Genomic DNA, 20,779 nt, shown 5'->3' with positions numbered 1-20,779 from the left:
GATTATTGCCCCAGACTGAGAACACTGTCATAGAGGATAGTTGAGGAACTAGAACATTCACTCAGCAAAGTAGCATCCAGTATTTTCTGGGCCTGGTACTGGAATAGATGCCTGCTGGAGCACTACTGTATTCTGAAGACAACCATGTGACATGGGGGCAGAGGGTGACCTAACACTGATCTAAGTTTTTTCATGGATAATGCTGAAGTAATGAGAAAAACAGCCACACAGCAAGAACTTCACAAAACTAAATTTATTAAAGAAATCTCCATGGGTATTAGGTCTTCCCTCCCTGTTTTAGCACTAGTATGTAGGTAGTTTTTAGGCATTGGTGTGTGCACACAATTACCTATGGATCTCATTAGAAAGGCAGATTCTAATTCAGTAGACCTGAGGTGAGGCCCAAGAATTTTAGCTAAACCCCAGGGGACTGTATCCACTTAGTAGCAAGTGAATGGATGTAAACTCAAAACGAATGTCCTTTAGAAACCAATGTGAAATGTTTGGAAGTCATGCTTCTAACCAGGACAGGAGGCAAGCTTTCCTGGCCCTGACCCCTCTGAAGTGGTTAGGGAAGTCTCCCATTTGTTCCAGGCTCCAACATGTTTCAGAACTCACCCAGACTATCACTGAGAGGTAGGGCTGAAACCCAGTCAGATCACCAAACTCCCAAGAGTTCCTTTTTCTACTAGGCCAGGAGCCCAGGGAGTTTAATTTTTAAAAATGGGGAGTCAGGGGCACCTGGGTGGCTCAGTCTTTAAGTCTGAGCCTTCAGCTCAGGTCATGATCCCAGAGTCCTGGGATTGAGCCACACACTGGGCTCCCTGCTCTGCAGGAAGCCTGCTTTCCCTCTCCCACTCACCCTGCTTGTGCTCTTGTTCTTGCTGTCTCTGTCAAATAAATAAATAAAATATTTTTTAAAGGTGGGGAAGGGAGTCAACTCAACTGAAACATGACATGGCAGGACCAAATGAAGGATAGGGAGGTTCATATTAAATAGGAACCCAAACAGAAAAAGATACAGATAACAACAAATGGCTGCAGCAGTAGTAAAGGGCCATTCACTTTCTACACTTACTTCTGAAATGCTTTAAACAAAATGAGCATAATGCTACCTGCTCTGTACAATATACTGACTCCCCAAGGCAGCTAGCACCCGCCGGCAGAAGTTATATATATTCACCAACAATTTGTTCTCACGTGTATATTCCAGTTGTAGTTGTTACTGTAATTACAGAGGTTAAGACAAGTCAAGTACCCCCTCCCGCCATGAAGCTGAACCACAAGAATCACTCCCACACAAGTTTCACTCTGTTTATAATGTGATAGTGCTGGCCCTACAGTCAGACTGGAAAGTGAATGCATGCTAATATTTTAAGTGAAACACAAAGTATATGGTAATACATTTTATAATTCTCCCCTTTAACCAACTGTATCTGACCTCTCTGGGTAAGACTTCATTATCACAAAGACAGAAATGTCATATTTCCATAACAATGAAGGCACATCAAAGAGATTTCTGGGTTTTAAAGTAACTACAAAGGCAGGCAAGAAATTAGAGAACCATTTAATGGCAGTGAAAAGGCCGCTTGAGAAAAACTGAACTCATTAGTCACAAGTGAGTAAATTATTGAACTGAATTAAAAGGTGTTCAAAATGTAAACCTTAAATGGAAAACTATGAACCATCAGCCAAGCACTGTGTCCAATGGCCAGAGAAATGGTGACTTTTGAATGTCACTGGTTCAGTGACAAGGAAAAGACAAGAAGTTTTACTTTCACACCAGAGGAAGAGCTAACTATTAAGGGTAACATTTCTCATATACTAAATTAGCCCACAAAATTAGCCCCTTTTGAGCCCTACATGCCTGGCACAAGTCTAAGAATTCTGTAAGTATTAAACTATTTAACCTTCTGAGGGCTATCACTAGTCTCCATGATACAGATGAGAAACTGGGGCAGAGATGAACTTGCTTAAGGTAGCACAGCAGATAAAGAGGAGGACAGGAATCAAATCCAGGAAATCTGCCTCAAACAGCATGCTCTTCTAAGCTTATTTTTGCTTCAACAATCCTATACATTCTCATTTTAAAGGAAAACGGAATCTGAACAGTTAAATCAAAATTTAATCCCAAACATGACACGCTGAAGCCTGTAAAATTCCCTTCCTCAGACACAAGTGCTGGTATAATCTCTAGTGAAAAACAGAATTACTAAATAGAAGGGAGCCTCCTGCAACATGGGAACACTGTACCCCACCTTTAACCAAAGCGCTACATTCAAACCCCAGCACTATATTCATACCCTCCCCTCCTCTACAATCAGTTTCCATGTGACTACTGCACCGCCACAGCCTAACGACAAGAGTGTGGGGAGCACAGGAAACGCTGCAAAGCTCACGCTTCGATCTGCCAGGAAACACTGGCATCCAGAGGACAACAGGGTCGTTACCAGCTATTCCCATTGAAGCTTTAAGTGGCTGGAGGTCCAGGGACTTGAATATGGCCAGGCTCCTTTCACAGAACACACAACGGTAATATACATTTCACTGAAAAGTTTTTATTGGCCTTTTGGATAGAAACGGGAATTTATTTGCCAGGAAGGATGATCCCATCATACTGAAAGAGAAGAAATTTTATTTTTTCACAACAGGAGGCAACAGCAAAGATGGCATCAATGGCTAACATTCGAGAACTCACATCTGATACATAAATTCAGCTCTGAACCCCACATCCCTTCTGAACTAAGCAGGAAACTGGCCAGTTTTAACAACTGCTACACTGTGCTAAACTGCACCACACCTTGAGGAAAGGGGGCTCCTATTAAAGACCTATTCCTCCCCTTCCAGATATCTATATATGTGGGGGTGGGGAGAAACCCTGATTTTGGGTGTCTGAACCGCCAACCCTGGAAGCCCACATTTGCCAAGGTGCCCAAATACTCTATCTTTAAAGAAACTACCCACCAAATGGTGCTAGATTTTGCACCCCCAAATCCCAACTCCATTCACCAACACCACATTCCACCAGTTCACCTGAGATAAATCAGCTTTACCTTCTGCTGGAACCAGCGCATGGCCTCCTCTTTGCTGATTCTGTGTTTGGCCCCAATGCAGCCTGTCCTGCGCTTCTTGTCTGCGATGCTGAAACCTGGCCTACCCAGCACCTGTCCCAGGAATAACCAACAGTCACCTAGCCAGCTCACAGTCAAAAGTAGACGGACAAGACTCACACATTGGAGATTGATCATCAAGAGTCACCTGGTGGCCCAATGATTTCCGGAACAAGAGACCCATGATCTCAGGGTCTAATAAACCAGTTACCAGCATCCTGGACAACACACAACACTAGAGGTCTGCTTTGGAGGCTGGAACTTGCAGTACCCCCCACTTCCCTGCCCAACTTCCGACAGGAGCTGAGGAGTCTCCATCACTGCTCCCCAGTCTCCAAAGCACATTATAAAAGTAACATTTAAAAAGGGGGGAGGAGCTTACTGTAATATGTGCATTACAGAAAACTTAAGATTCTGAGAAGCACAAAGAAATAGTTATTCTTCTCTTCTGCTTCAGCTCAAAAGTGCTTCTTAAAGGCTTGCTGTTCTCAAACCCTATGTGAGGGTGCTGCCATGACTCGGTTCCACACTAGCCAGGACTTCCGGTTTTTGCTGCATGGCTTTACAACTGGGCAAACATGATGCAGTAACACAAATGGTCATTTCTACATTGAAATCCCTATCCTGACTGAGCAGACAGACACCTCACCCAACTCACATCTACGTCCTCTGGATGGAACACACGCTACCCCCAAGGTCTAAGGGAAGGAGCTGGGAAAGGAGCAGCCTCCGTACAGCCAATCCACACACCACATACAGCACCAAACTCTCCAATTTTCAATTCAGTGGGTGGAAAAGTTCTTCCTTCCACTTATTAGCCACACTGGTGCTTGCTAGATCCCAGACATAAGCTTCGTGATAGCAGGATCTTGCTTATCTACTCAGTGCTGCATCCTGCCACCTGCCACAAATGAGGCATATCTTCCCAAGGGGCAGAACACAAAGGCAGACAACACTCCAGGCTTCGATCCAACATCAAGGCAGCACGCACAAAATAAAGGAGTAGCAGATCCCACTCTCCTCACAGATCAGGAGTAGAGAAGACTAAATATTCGTACCACATAGAAGTCCAGGCCGTAGATCCCAATGCTTGGGTCATACTTGATACCCAGATCGATGTGCTCCTGGATCCCAAAGCCAAAGTTTCCAGTATCAGAGAAGTTATTTTTTCTTAACTCATACTCTCGAACCTAAGGAGAAAAATACAGCAATCACACTCATTGTCATCTCAAATAAACCCACATTACTAGCTTAGACCTCAACACTCAGGACCCCAGAGATGCAATTCAGTATAATGGATCCTAAACAGAATCTCATCATTTCCCCAAGACACCAAATCACATCCCAACGATGGATGTCATAGAACTTTCCAAACATCTAAAAGCCATGGAAAAATCCAGAGAAATCATGAAAAACAGTTTAAATCTTGCTGAGTGCAGGAAACACCCTTTAGAGATTAAAAAATAATAAAATAAAAATTAAAAAGCCAAGGCACCAAAGACAGTACATGAAGTATAACCACCACCACCATAACTATCTACTTGTTAAGTCGACACTCTATTATTATCCCAGGATGAGATCAGCCTCACCTTTAGACCTTTCTCCAGGATTTCTTCTGCCTTGGCCCCACGGACTGTGCAGTGGACAGCAATCTTTTCATTTCTCCTGATACCAAAGGATCTAACCGTGTATCTAGCTGCAGGCAGGAGGAAACAAGGAGTCAGGTATCACACTCCGACTGCACTCACCTCTTCCCCGGAACATCATCTCCATAACTCCCAAGAAACATTAAATATCTACCCACATCCCAAGTGATGGCATTCCAACCAGTATCACCCACATCTTGTTTCTTCCATAACACAGAAAACATATTTTTCAACTCCCAAGTCCTCAGTCATACTTAGACAATTAAGAGCTCAAAGGAAACGCTTGGGTGCCTGTCAGTCAAGCTCTTTCTACCTTTGGCTCAGGTCATGATCCCAGGGTCCTGGGACAGAGTTCTGCTTTGGGCTCCCTGCTCGGTGGGGAGCCTGCTTCTCCCTCTCCCTGCACTCTCCCTGCTTGTGCTCTGTCAAATAAATAAATAAAATCTTAAAAAATAAAAAAATGCTTGAAGTCATAATGTCTAAGTCTCAGGATGGGCCAAGTTCACAGCCAGAACAGGCCTCTGGAAAGAAACAGGATGACTGTGTTCTAAAGAAAATAAAACATTAATGAAAACACCTAAGATTCTCTAAAGCGTTATTCTAAGGTTGTCCTCATATTACAGATGAAGTTCTGGGAGGTTAACTTGCCCCAAATCACAGTTGGTAATAAAAGACAGGATCTGAACCCAAGAACTTGCCGTATTCCACTACCATAAAGCAATGGAACTTCAAAAAACAAAAAAAGCAACAAAACAACGCTAATGTCTACACTGAATTTGTATATGGCAGGCACTTCAAAGAATCCGTTTGATCCTTCACAATCTTATTACGTGTTATCATCCCCTCTAGATAAATAAGGAAGCTAAGACCCAGAAAGGCCAAAGTCAGACCAGCAAATGATGGAGCCAGGATCTGCACGCAGCCCGTCCAGGTACACAGCTCTGTCCTTAATGGAGCTTATAAATTCCAAATGTATATCAAGCCAAATACTATTTACGACATTCCCAACATTTCTAACTTTTCCAACTTTCCCTGGAAGAATCTCTACTTGGGACTAGTCCTCCCTTAATTTCTACTAACTTAAAAACCTGGTATTCCAACAACAAACCCCACCCTGATGCTTTTAAGGGACACCAACTGTCACTTTCAAAATGGGCACTAAAGCGGCTGGACGCCAGGTCAATCAGAAAACATGCAGGCATACCGAGACTCCGGTCCTCTCCCCCAGCTGTCACCACTCACCTTTGGAGAACACGGGGGTCTGGCCTGTGAGCTGCTCCAGCACCTTGGCTGCCCGGGTCAGTCTGTCTCCACTCTCCCCCACGCAGATGTTGAGGCAGAGCTTGCGGATGCGAAGTTCCCGCATGGGGTTCTCCTTTTCACCTTGATCCTGCTGCAACAAGGGAAGCGGGGCAGTCAACACACAACCCGACCCCGGACGGCCGCGCGCCCAGCGTCTGTATACACAGCATACCTACTTCCAAAGCCCTAAGAGTTTAGAAAGTATCACGGTGTCCGTGTGGGAGGCACCACGGCAGAAGACAGCTCGGGACTGGCTTCCCTCCTCCACGCACAGAACGGGCTAACAAAAACTTAGGATAGGTATCGGGAGTTAAAGCTACAGGGAGAAGAGGAACCCCAAGGAGCTCAGCGTGTAGGGTGTCGGAGCGCGTCCGCACTATCCGGCCGACCCGGGCGCAAACAGAGTTTAAACGCCGGGGAAACAGGAAACACGTGGTTGTGCGACCTCCCCCATTCCAGCCCGAAGCAGCCCGCCGGCCGCGGCAGGAGGCTAGCGCCTTCCCCAACCTGAGGCAACAGGCTGAGGCTCCCTAGCACCCAGCAAGTCTCAAGTTCCCGGGACCGTTAACAGGTCTGCACACCGTGCGCCAGCCACTTCGTTCGCTCCCCTGGCCCGTCCTGCAGCCGACGGGCCGAGCTTCTGAGCCCTCCCGGCGGCTGCCCTGAGCCCGCTCCTAAGAGGGAGGGAGGGGAAACCACAGGGTTCAGCTCCGCGCCCTCGGCCCGCACGGCTCTGCCAGTTTCGGCACGGCCAGCCCTACGGGCTCCCTTCTTCTCAGGCCGCGGACGAGGCAGCTCCCGCGGCCTCGGTCCGCCGCGGATGAAGGCGGATGAAGGGAAGCAAACCCAGGCCTCAGCTACTCACCGCCATGGTGGAGAACAGGAAGAGAAAGTGAAGCTTCCGGCCCAGGGCCTTATGGGTCGGGAGGCGGGCTCTTTCCCCCGGATACCCGGAGAGCTGCGGCGGAGGAAGAGGGGCGGGAGCGGCGCGGCCTACTGTAGGACTCGGTCTGGTGGCAGCCGCCCACGACCGCGAGCCACCCTCGCGGACCACCGGGACCCCGGCTTTCCAAAAATTCTCTTTTAAAGCTCCCTGAGCCGGCTTTTCCTTGAACTTCGGTCTCGTGGGCGCCCTTCCTTCCCACAGTCTCCGAACCTTGTGGTTCTTGGAGTGATGAGACTTCCAGGACTACGTGAAGTCAGTTGTGCAAACTGTAATGCATATAATTTATTCGGTAACATTGTAAATAAATGGAATTTATACAGTGAGAACAGGGTTGGCTTAAGAGGCCTGAGCTGTGGAGACAGTTTGCTCTTGTCTTGGCTACACGACCCAGAGCAGATTACTAATTAGACCTCGTTCAGCCTCGGTTTTTCTCGGCTTTAATATGGGTACCTATATTATAGAAGATTGTGGTGAAAATTGTGTAGAGTACAAAGTTAAGCTCGCAAGAAGGGTTACTTTTTTTTTTTTTTTTAAGTTTCTATTTATTTGACAGAGAAATCCCAAGTAGGCAGAGAGGCAGGCAGAGAGAGAAGGAGGCAGACTCCCTGCTGAGCAGAGCCAGCAGGATCTGGCTGGATCCCAGGACCCTGAGATCATGACCTGAGCCGAAGACAGAGGCTTTAACCCACTGAGCCACCCAGGCGCCCACAAGAAGGGTTACTCTAAATATAAACTCACTGTATTCAAGCAACCCTTTACCTCCACCCCGCCAAAAAGTGTTAGATATGGTTTATAATCAACAGTCATCCTGCACGCACAAAAATGGCTTGCAGATTAGTTTCTGTCAGGCTCCAGTGGCAAACAATAATAGGGCTTTCTGGTTTATGCTAATCCTCAGCAGCAGGACCCTCATCCCGGGGAGAACTTGGTATTGAATCTGCCAGTTTCTCTAACAAGAATAAATGGGCAAAGGGCTTTGGTGGAAAAGGAGGCAAGCCTCTCGCTTCTGCCATAATTCCCTTCTCCCACTGCTACAGGGGAGGTAAAAGCCCCTCAGGCTCTTCTGGTTTCATCCAGTAGGGATGCAAGGAACTTCTGGAAAGCTGGGCTGGTGGAGGAGAGCAAAGAGATATCCACCTTCTCCCAACCTGCACCTTCGAGCTTCCTCCATCAGGCAGCCAGTCACTAGCCAGGGTCGAGATCTCAGGCCTCAAACAAACCTCTGGGAGGAACAGAGCCAAGGGAGGGGCTGCCCCAAAACTTGGAAGAAAGAGACAAGACTGCTGAATACAACACACGATCCTGGATTTTCTTTTGCTATAAAGCATGTTTTTGGAATAATTGACAAAGTCTGAATCAAGTCTGCAGATTTCAGAGGTGTACCCATGTTAATTTAGTATCTTCATTCTGATTACTTGACCTTGGTTATATCAGAGAATATTGTTGGATTTACAGTGTTTGTTGTAAATGGCCATCGTGTCTTCAGCTTACTTTCAAATCAGGGAAAAAGTGGTAAATAAGATTCGGGGAATCTGGGTGAAATGGCCTCTTGCAACTTTGTGACTCAAATTGTTAAACTGAAGTTATGAGGGAAATATATACCTAGGAAATATAAAACAGCTCATCCTATAAATCTCAGGCTCATTCCCTTCCTCTCAACTTTTCTGCAACGGAAATTTCCTGTAATAATGCTCACTTGCCTCTAGTGTCCACACCATGTGAATGAGAGTAGCTGATTACCATGCCCAGCTGGTGCCAGTTCACTCAAACTTCAGCATCCCTGTGGAGGAAGATACTGTTGTTTTCCTGTTTTAAAGATAAGCATAGCACACAAAAGGATCAGTAACTTTTATAGATACTATTTAAATTAGGCAGTTTAACACCAGAGTCTTGGTGTTCATCTAGGAACTGATGAACTTGGCCTGGGCCAAAAGCTGCCCTAGACTTTCCCCTTTACACCTGTTCCTTCCTGTGACCCTAGCTCTCTGGTTCTTGCACCAGTCAGGCACCAGAAGGAAGATGAGGGGTAGCATTAGACTGAGTACCCCACCTTCTTCCTCCTTGCTTACAACATCAAGGTGAGCAGAGGCAGAGGCAAAAAGTCTTGCTGTGCTTTATTCCCATGCCTCAAACTCATTAGCAAAAAGAAAAGTGCATTAGCAATGCAGATTTAAGACCATTCAGGCAAGAGAAGAGTAAGTCTAAAGCTTCTCCTTGAGCTGTTCTTTTCCAGCTGTGGCTCACTGCTCACTTCCTGGCCGCTTTCATGGCAGATTTGGTGACTTTACCACCAGTCACTGCTTTTTTCTCCACAGCCTTGATGACCCCAACAGCCACTGTTTGCCTCATGTCATGCACAGGGAAGTGACCTAGGACACAGGGCATGAAAAAACAGGTGGAGAATACTACCAGCACATGAGCTATGGGACACTGGCACAGGAGGTCAAGTGAGTGATACTCTGAATTACACATAGGAGTGCATTAACTTCAGCAACTCGTAGATCTCATTATATCTATTTTACACTTGGGGAAACTGGGGCAAAGAAGTAGAAGGTCACTTTGCTGTGATGGTTGAAAACCCAGAAAGTCTCACACCAGTACTTGCATTTTTAGCCACTGGACTGTCCTACTTCCATATGTAAAGGTCACAGGGAAAACTGCTTTTAGTGCACCCACCACATGCTAATACTAATACTCCCAGCCTCCAAGCTGCTAGCACCTTCTCTGTAACCATCACAACCACCCATATGATGGATCTCATATGCATTCAACTGTGAACCTGGCAATTGCTTCTCCTAGAGGTTCCTGAATGCTCCTCTGATTTCAGGTTATGGAGGGCAAGGCTTTGGCATCTGGCTTCAACCTCATAGTATTTTTGGCAGAAGTAGAAAGAACTAAACCAGCTTTGCAAGATTCATGTGGCAACTTCTGTGGCCCGCCTCTAAAATTAGCCTTTTGAAATTCACCCCCTTCCCCATTAACTGGGAGGCCCTGATGGCAAGGACTTGTTTGTTTACAAATATCTTCTAGCACAGAGCAGGCACTAGGTAAAATTGCCTACTCTCTATATATTTGAATTCAGAACATTCTAAGTTAATTGTTCAAACCTAGCCATGCATAATATACTTGAAACAGACTCCTAGGCTGCAGCCTTGACCAGCTGAATCTCTCAGGGTCTGAGCCTCTGGGTTTAATAGGGTCCATCAGTGGTTCTGATTATCCCCCAGGTTTGAAAACCACTACACTGAATAAGAAGGAAAAAGAAAAATCCTTCCTAATTTCTGCTTTATTAACTTCCTCTAAATCAGGGTTTCTCAAACTGATGTGCATCCCAGTTACCTGGGGATCTTGTGAAGCTGAAGATTTGAATTCAGCAGGTCTGGATGGTGCCTGAGGTTCTCCACTTCTAACCCCCTCCCAGGGGATGCCCGTGCTGCTGGTCCACCCACCACACTTTGAGTAACAAGTCTCTAAAGTGGCCCTGCCTTGCTGTGTCACCCTAGGCAAGCCACTTTCCTTTTTTTTTTTTTCTTTATTTTTTTCCCCCTTCTAATGTGGAACTCTGGTCCTTCTGACCAGGTTCTGCAACCTGGCTTGGGAGTGACACGTTGGTTCCCTGGCTCCAGGAGGAGGAAGAGGCCGCTCCTAGGATCCAAGTGCTGTCCAAGGTGCTTATCAAGGGGCAGGTACTCTGAGAAGCTTTCCACACACATGGGCTTTCCTGGAATCACCTGAATGATGGCCAAGTCCCCAGACTTCAGGGCTTTGGGATTGTCTTCCAGCTTCTTGCCCGAGCACCGGTCAGTTTTCTCCCTTAGGTCTGCAAATGTGAGCCATGTGGCAGTCCAGAACTGGTGAGCAGCCAGCTGCCATGCTCTCAGGGTGGTTGAGAGTGATCATCTGGAACCCACGGTGGGATGGGAGCCGGAAGGGTGTCAGCCCAGCATCCTCCAGGCAAAGTAGTCCTAACCAGCTAAGAGGTCAGGTACCTGGAACACTATGTATGTATGTGTGTATGTATGTATGTATGTATGTATCTATCTATCTATCTATCTATGAGAAAGTGAAAAAGTGCACCAGCAGGAGAAGAGGCAGGCAGAGAGAGAAGCAGGCTTCCTGCTGATATGGGACTCTAGACCCCAGGACCCTGGTATCATGACCTGAGCTGAAGGCAGATGCTCAACTGACTGAGCCACCCAGGTGTCCCATCTTGGACACACTTTAAATTACAGTGAGCATTTGAACATTTGTAGAGTATACCAAGTTCTGTGCTAAGCGTGTCTCATGCATTCTAATTTAATTGGCTTAGCACAGGGCCTGGATAATTTACCCATGATGAAATAGCAGGAAGTGGCAGAGCTGGGGATGAGTGATACTGAAACCCACACACATACATGTTATTTATGTACTACTTTTCCCAGCCATTTAGAAAAATGCATTACAGTAGCAACTAACTAACTTGTTAGGTGACCTGTTGGCCCGAGGTCAGCTGTTTTACCTATCATCACCTCGTGTAATGCTCCCAAAGTCACTGCGAGATAGTACCAGCCTCCACCTTCAGAAGCAAGAATGTGCCAGGCGTTGCATTCAGAACAGCCTCCACATTCTAACTCTGGGCCAAAGAAACACCCGAGAGCTCTAACATACAGATTCCCAGTTTCCACCCATGTCTACCAAATCACTCCCTGGAACCACTGGGGAAAATGTTAGGAATCTGCATTTTTGAGTTGCATCCCAGGTGATTCTAATCCACCTGATTTGAAATTGACTACTTTAAGTCTTTAAGACCATACTGTGGAAATAAACAAGAAATTGAACTGCATTGTTTTGTTTAAGGGCAAAGTGACAAAGAAGTTATAGTCAGGATTCTAACCTGAACAGTCTGACTCTACCTACACTGCCGGTCAGTGCTCACTTCCTGAATGACCCAGTGAATCATTCTGCTCATAGGACAGTGTGACTATCTCAGGTGACACCCCTTAAGTGGGCCTCCTCACCTGGGAGATGAGCCTCATTACTTCCAAGGGTGGGTCATTCTTACTGTCTCACACAACGTAGCCCTGCCCGATGTCCTTCACTGACACATTCCTCACATTGAAGCCCACATTATCTCCAGGCAGGACCTCAGCCAGGGCCTCGTGGTGCATCTTTACACACTTGACCTCTGTGGTGATATTGCAGAGGGCAAAGGTCACCACCATGCCTGGCTTGAGGAAGCCTGTTTCCACCCACACCATGGGCAAGGTGCTGATGCCTGAGGGTCGGGGGGACAAAGCAACCAGAGCTGTCAGCAGCCAGATTTCAGTGAGCTCCCAACCCCAAGCACCCCCATATAACATATACTCACCCCCAATCTTGTATACATCCTACAGAGGCAGCCACAGGGGCTTATCTGTAGGCTGGGCAGGGGCCATGATGGAGTCCAGTGTTTCTAGCAGTGTCATGCCCACCATGTTTCCTTCCTTCCTGATGATCTTCTAGCCTTTAAACCAGGACATCTGAAAAAGCCACCAAATGTGCAGCTTGCTTAGCTTGAGGGAACCTGTTCCAGGTGCCAACGTGTATTAAACATGGGACCTCAAGCAATTTTTAATACATTCTGAGCTTCAGCTTCCTCATCTATGAAACAGATATCACCACTTACCTTGCAGGCTCAAGTAAAGGCACAAAAGACCACACACAATCCATCAAGCACAATGTTCGACATGTACTATACACCCACTAAATGGTGGCCATTACTCTAAATCTTACAGGTTTTGCTCCTCACTGGAGCCAATATTTTTAGGAAGCAGAGATTCCTTGAATCTGATTAGCCCTTGGGTCTCATTTCATCTGCTCGTTATACAGGAGGAGCAGAGAAAACATGCAGTACAGTTAAGTAAGACTCAGGAATGAGAATACAAACAAGACTCAAATACTCTAACATTTATACCTTCTAAAGACTAGTTATTCCCCAACATCTTAGGCAAGGGCAGCATTATTGAGCATAAGTCCTTCTAGAAGGATGACCTTAAGGATGACAGTGCATTGTATACAGGCCTTTTAAGTAGATACCATATTTGCTTCTCTAAAAACCTTGGCCAAAGCTCACCAGAGATATCATCTTTGCCTTCAGATATGGATTAACTGGGATTCCAGTTGACACCTTTCTATGGGCCAACTTCCCGCTCAAACACCAGCCTCATTGATAAAGATAAGCTCTTCTGTTAGTTTGAGGAACTTAACAACTAACTTGGCTCTATGCCAACTCAGAGGCCTAACTAAGTCTATGAGGTCAGCATTATCCCCATCTTAAAAATGGGAAAACTGAGGTCTCTGATGTCACAGGTATTTCTTGGAAGTGGAGGCTAAACCCTAAATCTACTATGCAGTCCACTGACTGCATATTTTGTTCTTTTAGCATCTAGAACATACTAGATATGGCACCTGGGTGGCTCAGTCGGTTTGAGTATCTGCCTTCAGTTCAGTCATGACCCTGGGATCAAGCTCCACATCAGGCTTCCTGTTCTAGGGGGGAGCTTACTTCTCCTTCTCCCTCTGCCTCTCCCCGTGCCTAAGCACGTACAGTCTCTCTCTCTGTCATATGAATAAATAAAATCCTTTAGAACATACTAGATGCCTAATAAATACCCAAAGGTACAAAGAATGAAATCCCCTATTTCACTAGCTGAACTATGTGGTAATACTTAGGAAATGAGGAAATGGGCATCAGAGCTTCAGGTTTCAGTTCTACTGTTGCTTAGAAGAGCCCCCCACCGCCCCCTTCACCACCCAATATAGAGGAACAGATCATACCATGCCTCCCTCACCCTTACCTTTTTCTTAGCACTTGTCATCATCCACTGCATTACCACCATCCCCAGAAGACCTTTAGTGTCCCAGCACCGTGTCATCTTGTTTGCGACCACACCTTCAGCACCAAGGACAGTGTCCAGTATGCAAATACCACCGTACCACCCAAAGAAACACACTGCCCAGTGATAACTCTAATCTCTCCTAAGGACAATTGGGCAGTATGTGTCAGAAGACTTGAAGATAATGCCTACCCTTTGTTTCACTAGAAACTTATTCTAATTAAGTTGAGGACACATGCAAGGATTTATTTACGAAGATGCTTATGGCAGTTTTTAATGAAACTAGAAACAATATTCTTAGAAGCTGGTGACCTTGGGCTATTAGTTAACTACACTGTGTCCAAGTTCTCTTATTTTACATGGGAATAAAATGCCTTCTTTACAGGGTTATGTGCATGTAAAGTGTTTAGTCTGGTGTGTGGCACATAGTAATCTCTCAATACCATTTTCCCTTAATAAAGGGTATGACCACACAGTCTAATGCACCTCTGTGATCTACAACATAAAACACCCACTAAGTACTCAACACGTTTAAATGGAATAGGAAATTTTTAAAAATAAGGAGTTTTATAGAAAATTACATACAGTTTTAGTCCAGCTGTGGATATCTAGAAAGAACTGCATGAAAACTAGGTTATCTATAAGCCATGAAGTTTATGCTTCATATCTGCATGAAAGGGTCATTGTAAAAATGTTAGACATTACTTTTATCTTCAGAAAAAGATTATGCTATGTAAACGTGGAAGAAAAAGCTAAGAACCCTCAAGACAGTTGTGGAAAAGGTAGGCTTTAGGCAGTAAAGTAGGAAGGGATAGCAGCTAGTATTTGAGCACTAACTGTATGCATGAGCTGATCTCATTTAATTCTCACAGTCCCATGAAGTGAGTCCATTAGGAATTAATATTAAGAATATTAATTCCTTATGGTGGGCAAGGGAGAAAGCTGGGGTTTGACCCCAGGTCTGATGCCGGAGATAGACTTCCTTTGTAGGGAGACACTCATTTAATAATTTTAAACCCTGCTAGACTCTGGGATCCATGAGCACAGTGACTCTATCTTAGACACACTTATATTGCCCTGACACTTCCCAACCTGCCTAGAGAAGTAGATGCTGTGAGCATGGACTAGAATTCCATACTTTGCCAGGACTGCTCAACAGAGCTTTCTGCAATGATGGAAATATTTTGTAACTTCACTGTCCAATATGGCAGCCACATGTGGTTGTGCTGCCCTTGAAATATAGCTAATACAACTAAGGAACTGAAATGATTTTATGCTACTTAAATTATTAAAGTTAATATCTGGGTGGCTCAGTTAATTGTCTGCCTTCAGCTCAGGTCATAATTCCAAGGTCCTGGGATCAAGCCCTGCATCAGTCTCCCTGCTCAGTGGGGAGTCTGCTTCTCCCTCTCCTCCATCCCTCCCCTCCCCCACTTGTGTTCTCTCACTCACTCTCAAATAAATAAATAAAATCTTAAAAAAAAAAACTTAATAACCCCATGTAACTAAATGCTACATTGCACAATGCAGCTCTATGCTTACTAGTTGTGTAGTCTTGAGTAACCTCTGTTCATCTGTAAAATGGGGATAATTCACAGTGATTGGCCCATTAGCATGCTATAAATTCTCAAAGACATTCAAAGATTTGGGAAGGTTGCATTTGATTAATCCCATCCCAGTCAGTTCTCACCTTGGTGCTGGGTTCTATCATGTTGTCCCCATACCAGCCTGAGATGGGCACAAAGGTGACAGCTTCAGAGTTGTAACCGATCTTCTTGATATAGGCGTTCCCCTCCTTGTTGATCTCCTTAAAGCGTGCGCTACTATAAGGAGGCTCCATGATGTCCATCTTATTGACTGCCACAATGAGCTGCTTCACACTCAGCTTGTAAGCCAGGAGTACATGCTCATGGGTCTGCCCATTCTTGGAAATGTCAGACTCAAATCCACCTACACTGCTTGCCATAATCAGCACAGCGCAGTCTGCCTGGCCCAAGTGACAGAGGGGAGAAGGCTCAACTCAGACTTGGCCAGGGACACCCGCTGCCCACTCCCGAAGCAGAGCCAAGACGTCTCTGGTGGGACACCCACTGCCCACCCCCAAAGCAGAGCCAAGATGACACTGCCCATCCCTGAAGCACAGCCAAGACGACTCAGAGCCAAGATGACAGAGGTGCCTGTGATCATGTTCTTGATGGAGTCACAGTGACCTTGGGCATTGATGATGGTGATGTAGAATTTTCTGGTCTCAAACTCCCACAGGAGATGTCAATGGTGTTGCCACGTCCCCACTCTGCCTTCAGCTTGTCCAGCACCCTGGCATACTTGAAAGAGCCTTTCCCACCTGGGCCTGGAATAAGAGGGAAAGGCCTAGGGTCACCCCTAGATCCAAAGCTGCCCCATCAACCAAGAAGGAAGTTCCAAAATGAGTTGAGAGTCAAAGGGATGGGAACAGGGCAGTGTACGGAGAGACCTTTGAATTTTTCAAACAATAGAATTTATTACTTGTATAATTAAGTTTCTCTTTCAGAGCTGGTTTGAGAGTCACAGCGACCCAGGGCCAAATGATAAAGTGCCTAGGCAGGCATGCGGACCTGGCACAAGGTCAGCAAGCCCTCACATCAGTAATCGCAAACACGTAAGTAATGCTGACCCTGAACTTGGAGCTGTTTTAAGCACTTAACGTGGGTTAGCTCATTTAATCTCACAACAACTTAGTGAAGTATTACCCTTATCTTGCAGATGAAGAAACAGAGAAATTAACTGACTCACCCAAGATCATAGGATTAATAAACAACGGCGGCGTCAGGATTTGAACCGCAAAGCATCAGACTCAAGTTCAAAATCTTAACCCCTACCCTATGTTAGTTAAGTGGTATCTATGACTGATTATTAACCATGGCAGCCTGGGGAATTTGAGCTGCTTTCAACCCTGGTAAAAAGCTACCAGAAGCTGGTAGCATATTCAAGTTAACATGCTGGTCTCGGGTATACTCTACCACTTGCCAGCTCCAGGGTCCTGAGCATCTGTTCATTTTGGCTCTGATTAGAGGGAAGAGTGGAGAAAAGGAAAGACTGGAGACCAGGTGGCTTCCTTAAGAAAACTAATTAGTTTGAAAGATAGAAATAGAACTCACATGTCCTAACTTATGCTACTGTAGGAACTTCTATTTTATGAAGTCCATTAGATAAGCAGCTATCAAAGAGTGGTCAGGGACGCCAAAACCTTTTAGGGTTTGCATGGTCAAAGCTGTTTTAATAATGCTAAGACATTATTTGCCTTTTCCCTCTCTCATTTTCTCATCTTTGTGCAGTGGTGTTTTCTAGAGGCTAAATGACAAGTGAAATCACAACAGGTTGATTGCAGAAACAGATGAGAATCCAGCTGTCTTCTATTAAGCCAGACATTAAAGATATCAGCAAAAACGTCACCCTCCCAAGATTCTTTGTTTTGAAAAACAGTTATTTTTCATACATAAAAAAGTGTCACATTTACATTAATATAAGAAGTTTATTACTACTATTTTTAAACGAACGAAGCATTTTTAAACCTCAGTTTCAATTTTGAATATCATAAATATATAGATCTAATTTACATAAACAAACTAATTGGGGTGCCTTTAAGAATGCAGAGGGTTCCTGAGACCCGAAAGTTTGAGAACCACATCAATTCATTTGTTTTTCCATAGCAAATGGCTAGGCTTCTACCACATTGGCTAGGGACCAGTCTCTTTCTCACGGTTCTAATGATTTCCTTGGCAGCCCCTGCCACATAAGCGCCCCCACAACAATTCTGACTGTATCCGAGGAAGCCAGCTGATGGCACTGATTTATGACCTGTTGCTTTTTCTCCTCTGTCCTATTTCTATCTCTGCAGCAGCTGGTTCTACAGACTACTCCGGTCTTGTCTGATGGTTCACCAACTCTAAGATCTCTCACTCCCCTCCCTGGCTCTCCCTCCTCCTTCCCCTGCATGGGCTCTTGCTCTGCCCATCCCAGGGCTCTGTCCCTCATTCTTTCCAGCTCACTCCCATGGTTTAGTCTCTAGCCTGGGTTTCCGTCTTGAGCTCCAGACTTCAATATTCAGCTGCCCTCCTGGATGTGAGCACAGAAAGCCCCGTGGACACCTCAGATTTCCCACATCTAGAGCAGACCTGTTCGGACTCCAGATCAGCTCTGCCGCTGGTAGTCACTGACTTTCCAATTGCCAAAGCTGGAAACTTGGAAGCCACCCTCAACTCTTCTTCTTCCCTTACCCCCTCTTCTACAGCTAACTCCTAAGTTCTGTGGATTCCCCGCCTCCACATCCTTGGGTTCCACCCATTACTCTCCATGCCCATTGCTGCTGCCTGAGCCCAGCCCACCGTCCTCACTCCTGTGGTCGATGGCAACAACCTCCTGACCTGCTTCCCAGCCCCTAGCATTGGGCTTTAGCCTGTTCTCCCCATGCTGCAGCAGTGTGCTCTTCCTAAAAAGATCTTGCCTGATTCCCATCACTCCCATGCCTAAAACCCTTTAGTTGCTGCAGGGAAAGTGACCAGGCTCTTTGGCAGGACATTCAAGGCCCACGTCTTCTGTCCTACCAGGCAATGACTCTATCTCAGATGCTCTACACCTGCTGTTCCAATCGCCTTGTGGTCACAGACACCTACCCCATTTCCCCAAGGCTCAGAAGAGATCCCTTCCTTTGGGAGTCCTTCAAGGCTTCTCTAAACATGTTCATTGTCCATGACCTGGGCTCCTACAACACCCATGCTGTTACAGAGCTTACTGTGTGATGGAAGGGTGCGTGGCCAGGAGTTTCTGGGGGCAAGGCTTGCCTTTAATACTGTATCCATGGGGGCTACCCTAAGGTCCATGGTAGATGCATGGAAAATAAATCCTTTCCCTGCTTCTAAATGGCAGCTTTAGCTCCTGAGATATGGCATGGCATCTGTGTCACACTGGGATTTAAATCTTGGCACCATCCTCAGGTAAGTTACTTAACCCTTCTGAGCCTCATTTGTCTCACCTAGAAGATGGCAACCACAGCACCTGCCTGGCATGATTGAGAGGGAAAGCGCCTACCAGCCCAGCAGGTGCTCAGCGGAGGTGAGCATTCACCACCCCCACCAGGAGGAGTCCCTCCTAGGGAATCCAAGGCTAGGAAGGAGGGGTGGGGAGGCGCAGGCAGAGCAGCCTCACCTCTGAAGTCTCCTTCTCAAACCTGTCGACGGTCCTCTTGTCAATGCCATCACATTTGTAGATGAGATGCCCTGTCATGGTGGACTTGCTCGAATCCACGTGGTCGATGACCATAATGTTGATGTGGGTCTTCTCTTTGCCCATGCTGGGAGTTGCTCAGAGAGAGGACAGGCATTCTTGGGGCTGGGTCAGCCCAAACAGCAGAGGGTGAGGCAAGAGAAGAAAACAGGTGGCCAGGAGGGCGGAGAGGGGGGTCTCTTCAACACCTCACACCTGCGGATGCTCTGGTCCCTCCGACAGCCCCAAGGAGAATGTGCCTACCTCCAGAGCCAGGAGAAGCTCCTCCGTACCTCCTCCCACCTAGAACAGACCAACACAGCACTGCGCCCCACCCCCTTTTACAGACAAGTTCTCCAGCCCGCCCCTTAGGTCCCTTGTTCCTGTTGGCCTGCTGGCCCTGGGATGCATGGGAAGAACCCAGCACCCATCTCACAGGGGGTGGACTCTCCCCCTCCAGCCTGGGATGAGGGTGAGCCTGCTGCCCACTGAAATGAGGCTCCTTTGGGCTTTCAGATGCTGATTGATACCCCACCACCACCCCTAGTACCAGGCTGGGCATTAGGAAGTGGCCCTAGGAAGGGTGGCCCTAAGTGACCATTAGGAAGGGTCAAAGACGGGCCTGGGGTGGGAGGTGGTCCCCAGACTTGCTGTCCCTGGGTATTCGGGCCTGTGTGTGTTTGTGGGAGGGAGGCGTCTAGGAAAGGGTGGGGAGAGACGGAGCAAGGGGGTCAGAGCTCTAGCCTTTCACATCGGTGCCTCTTGGTCCTGCCTGGGCATCACAGACCGCATGGATTTATCCCTGTCTCCAGTCGCCTGCATACGGCCTGACCCATGGCAAACCCTGAGTTTGGTGAATGATGCAGAATGACTGCTACCGCCTTCAGGGCCCAACTCCTGTACTACTGTCACCTTTATGCGACCGCTAATTCCACCTGAGCGATGAGGGCGTTGAGGGTCTGGAGCAGGTCTGCTGGGGAGAAAGTAGCAGGACTCAAGTTGTCTGACCCCAGAGTCTCCACCAGAGCCCAGCGCTGCCTCTCAGTGAACTCATGCCTGAAGGAAGGCTGTAAGTCCGACCCTACTCATCTCCGTGGTCCCAGCCTCCAGCCCTGGCTTGCTAAATGAATGTTTAGGGTAGGACCTGTGAAGAAGATGAACAGGGACTGGGGGGCGGGGAAGTCTCCCACAGGGAAGGGCTGGCCCCAGAACTGAGGACAAACTACTGGACTGAGGCCAGTACCATCCTGGCAGCCTCCAGAGGTTCTGGAACCCTGTGCCTGGAGACCCGTTTGGTGAAAGGGAAGGTGGCAGAAAGAGCGGGCTTCTGAGAAGGCTGACCCAATCGGATCAGAGTCCTGGCCACGCCACTCCCATTCATTCAGTGGTCCTTTAGCCCCTCCGGGTGTGGGTGTCCACCAGCTTCTTGTTGTGGTGGTGATTCAAGGAGATAAGCCCCTCACTGGTAAATCTTGATGATACTGATAAAGGCTCCTTCCAAGAACTTATGACACAGTGGAAACACACGGGGGCGCTCTAACCACAAACTACAGGGTAACGTGCTCTTAGAACCTGGGCAACAGTTAGGTGGGACATGGGGGCAGCTATTAGCTGGGGGCTATTACATGGGGACTATTAGCACAGCACTGAGCTGATCCCACTGCCCCACCCCTGGCCCTC

General features: G+C 46.9%; 1 protein-coding gene and 1 pseudogene across 1 annotated transcript; both read right to left on the bottom strand.

Moving 5' to 3' along the window:
• Positions 1–2,538: 2,538 nt before the first annotated feature.
• RPL11 (ribosomal protein L11) lies at positions 2,539–7,029 on the bottom strand. Its single transcript, XM_059376618.1, has 6 exons — positions 6,924–7,029; positions 5,999–6,149; positions 4,700–4,806; positions 4,169–4,300; positions 3,054–3,164; positions 2,539–2,617 (listed from the first exon to the last, which is right to left on the bottom strand). Exons 1-6 carry the CDS (start codon positions 6,927–6,929, stop codon positions 2,588–2,590), a joined length of 537 nt encoding a protein of 178 aa, XP_059232601.1. The 5' UTR covers positions 6,930–7,029; the 3' UTR covers positions 2,539–2,587.
• Positions 7,030–9,251: 2,222 nt separating this feature from the next.
• On the bottom strand, positions 9,252–19,186 carry LOC132001625 (elongation factor 1-alpha-like; annotated as a pseudogene).
• Positions 19,187–20,779: the final 1,593 nt, after the last annotated feature.

This window comes from Mustela nigripes, chromosome 14 (assembly GCF_022355385.1).
Source record: "Mustela nigripes isolate SB6536 chromosome 14, MUSNIG.SB6536, whole genome shotgun sequence".
NCBI classification, from domain to species: Eukaryota; Metazoa; Chordata; class Mammalia; order Carnivora; family Mustelidae; genus Mustela; species Mustela nigripes.
The sequence above is the reverse complement of the archived record's forward strand: the minus strand, read 5'-3'. Positions and strand labels throughout refer to the sequence as shown.

Excerpts from the sequence above, each read along its gene's own strand:
- RPL11 (XM_059376618.1), bottom strand. Across the intron at positions 4,807-5,998 it reads GACCCCCGTGTTCTCCAAAG|CTAGATACACGGTTAGATCC; the intron begins GTGAGTGGTGAC and ends TCCTGCCTGCAG. Across the intron at positions 4,301-4,699 it reads TCCTGGAGAAAGGTCTAAAG|GTTCGAGAGTATGAGTTAAG; the intron begins GTGAGGCTGATC and ends TTTTCTCCTTAG.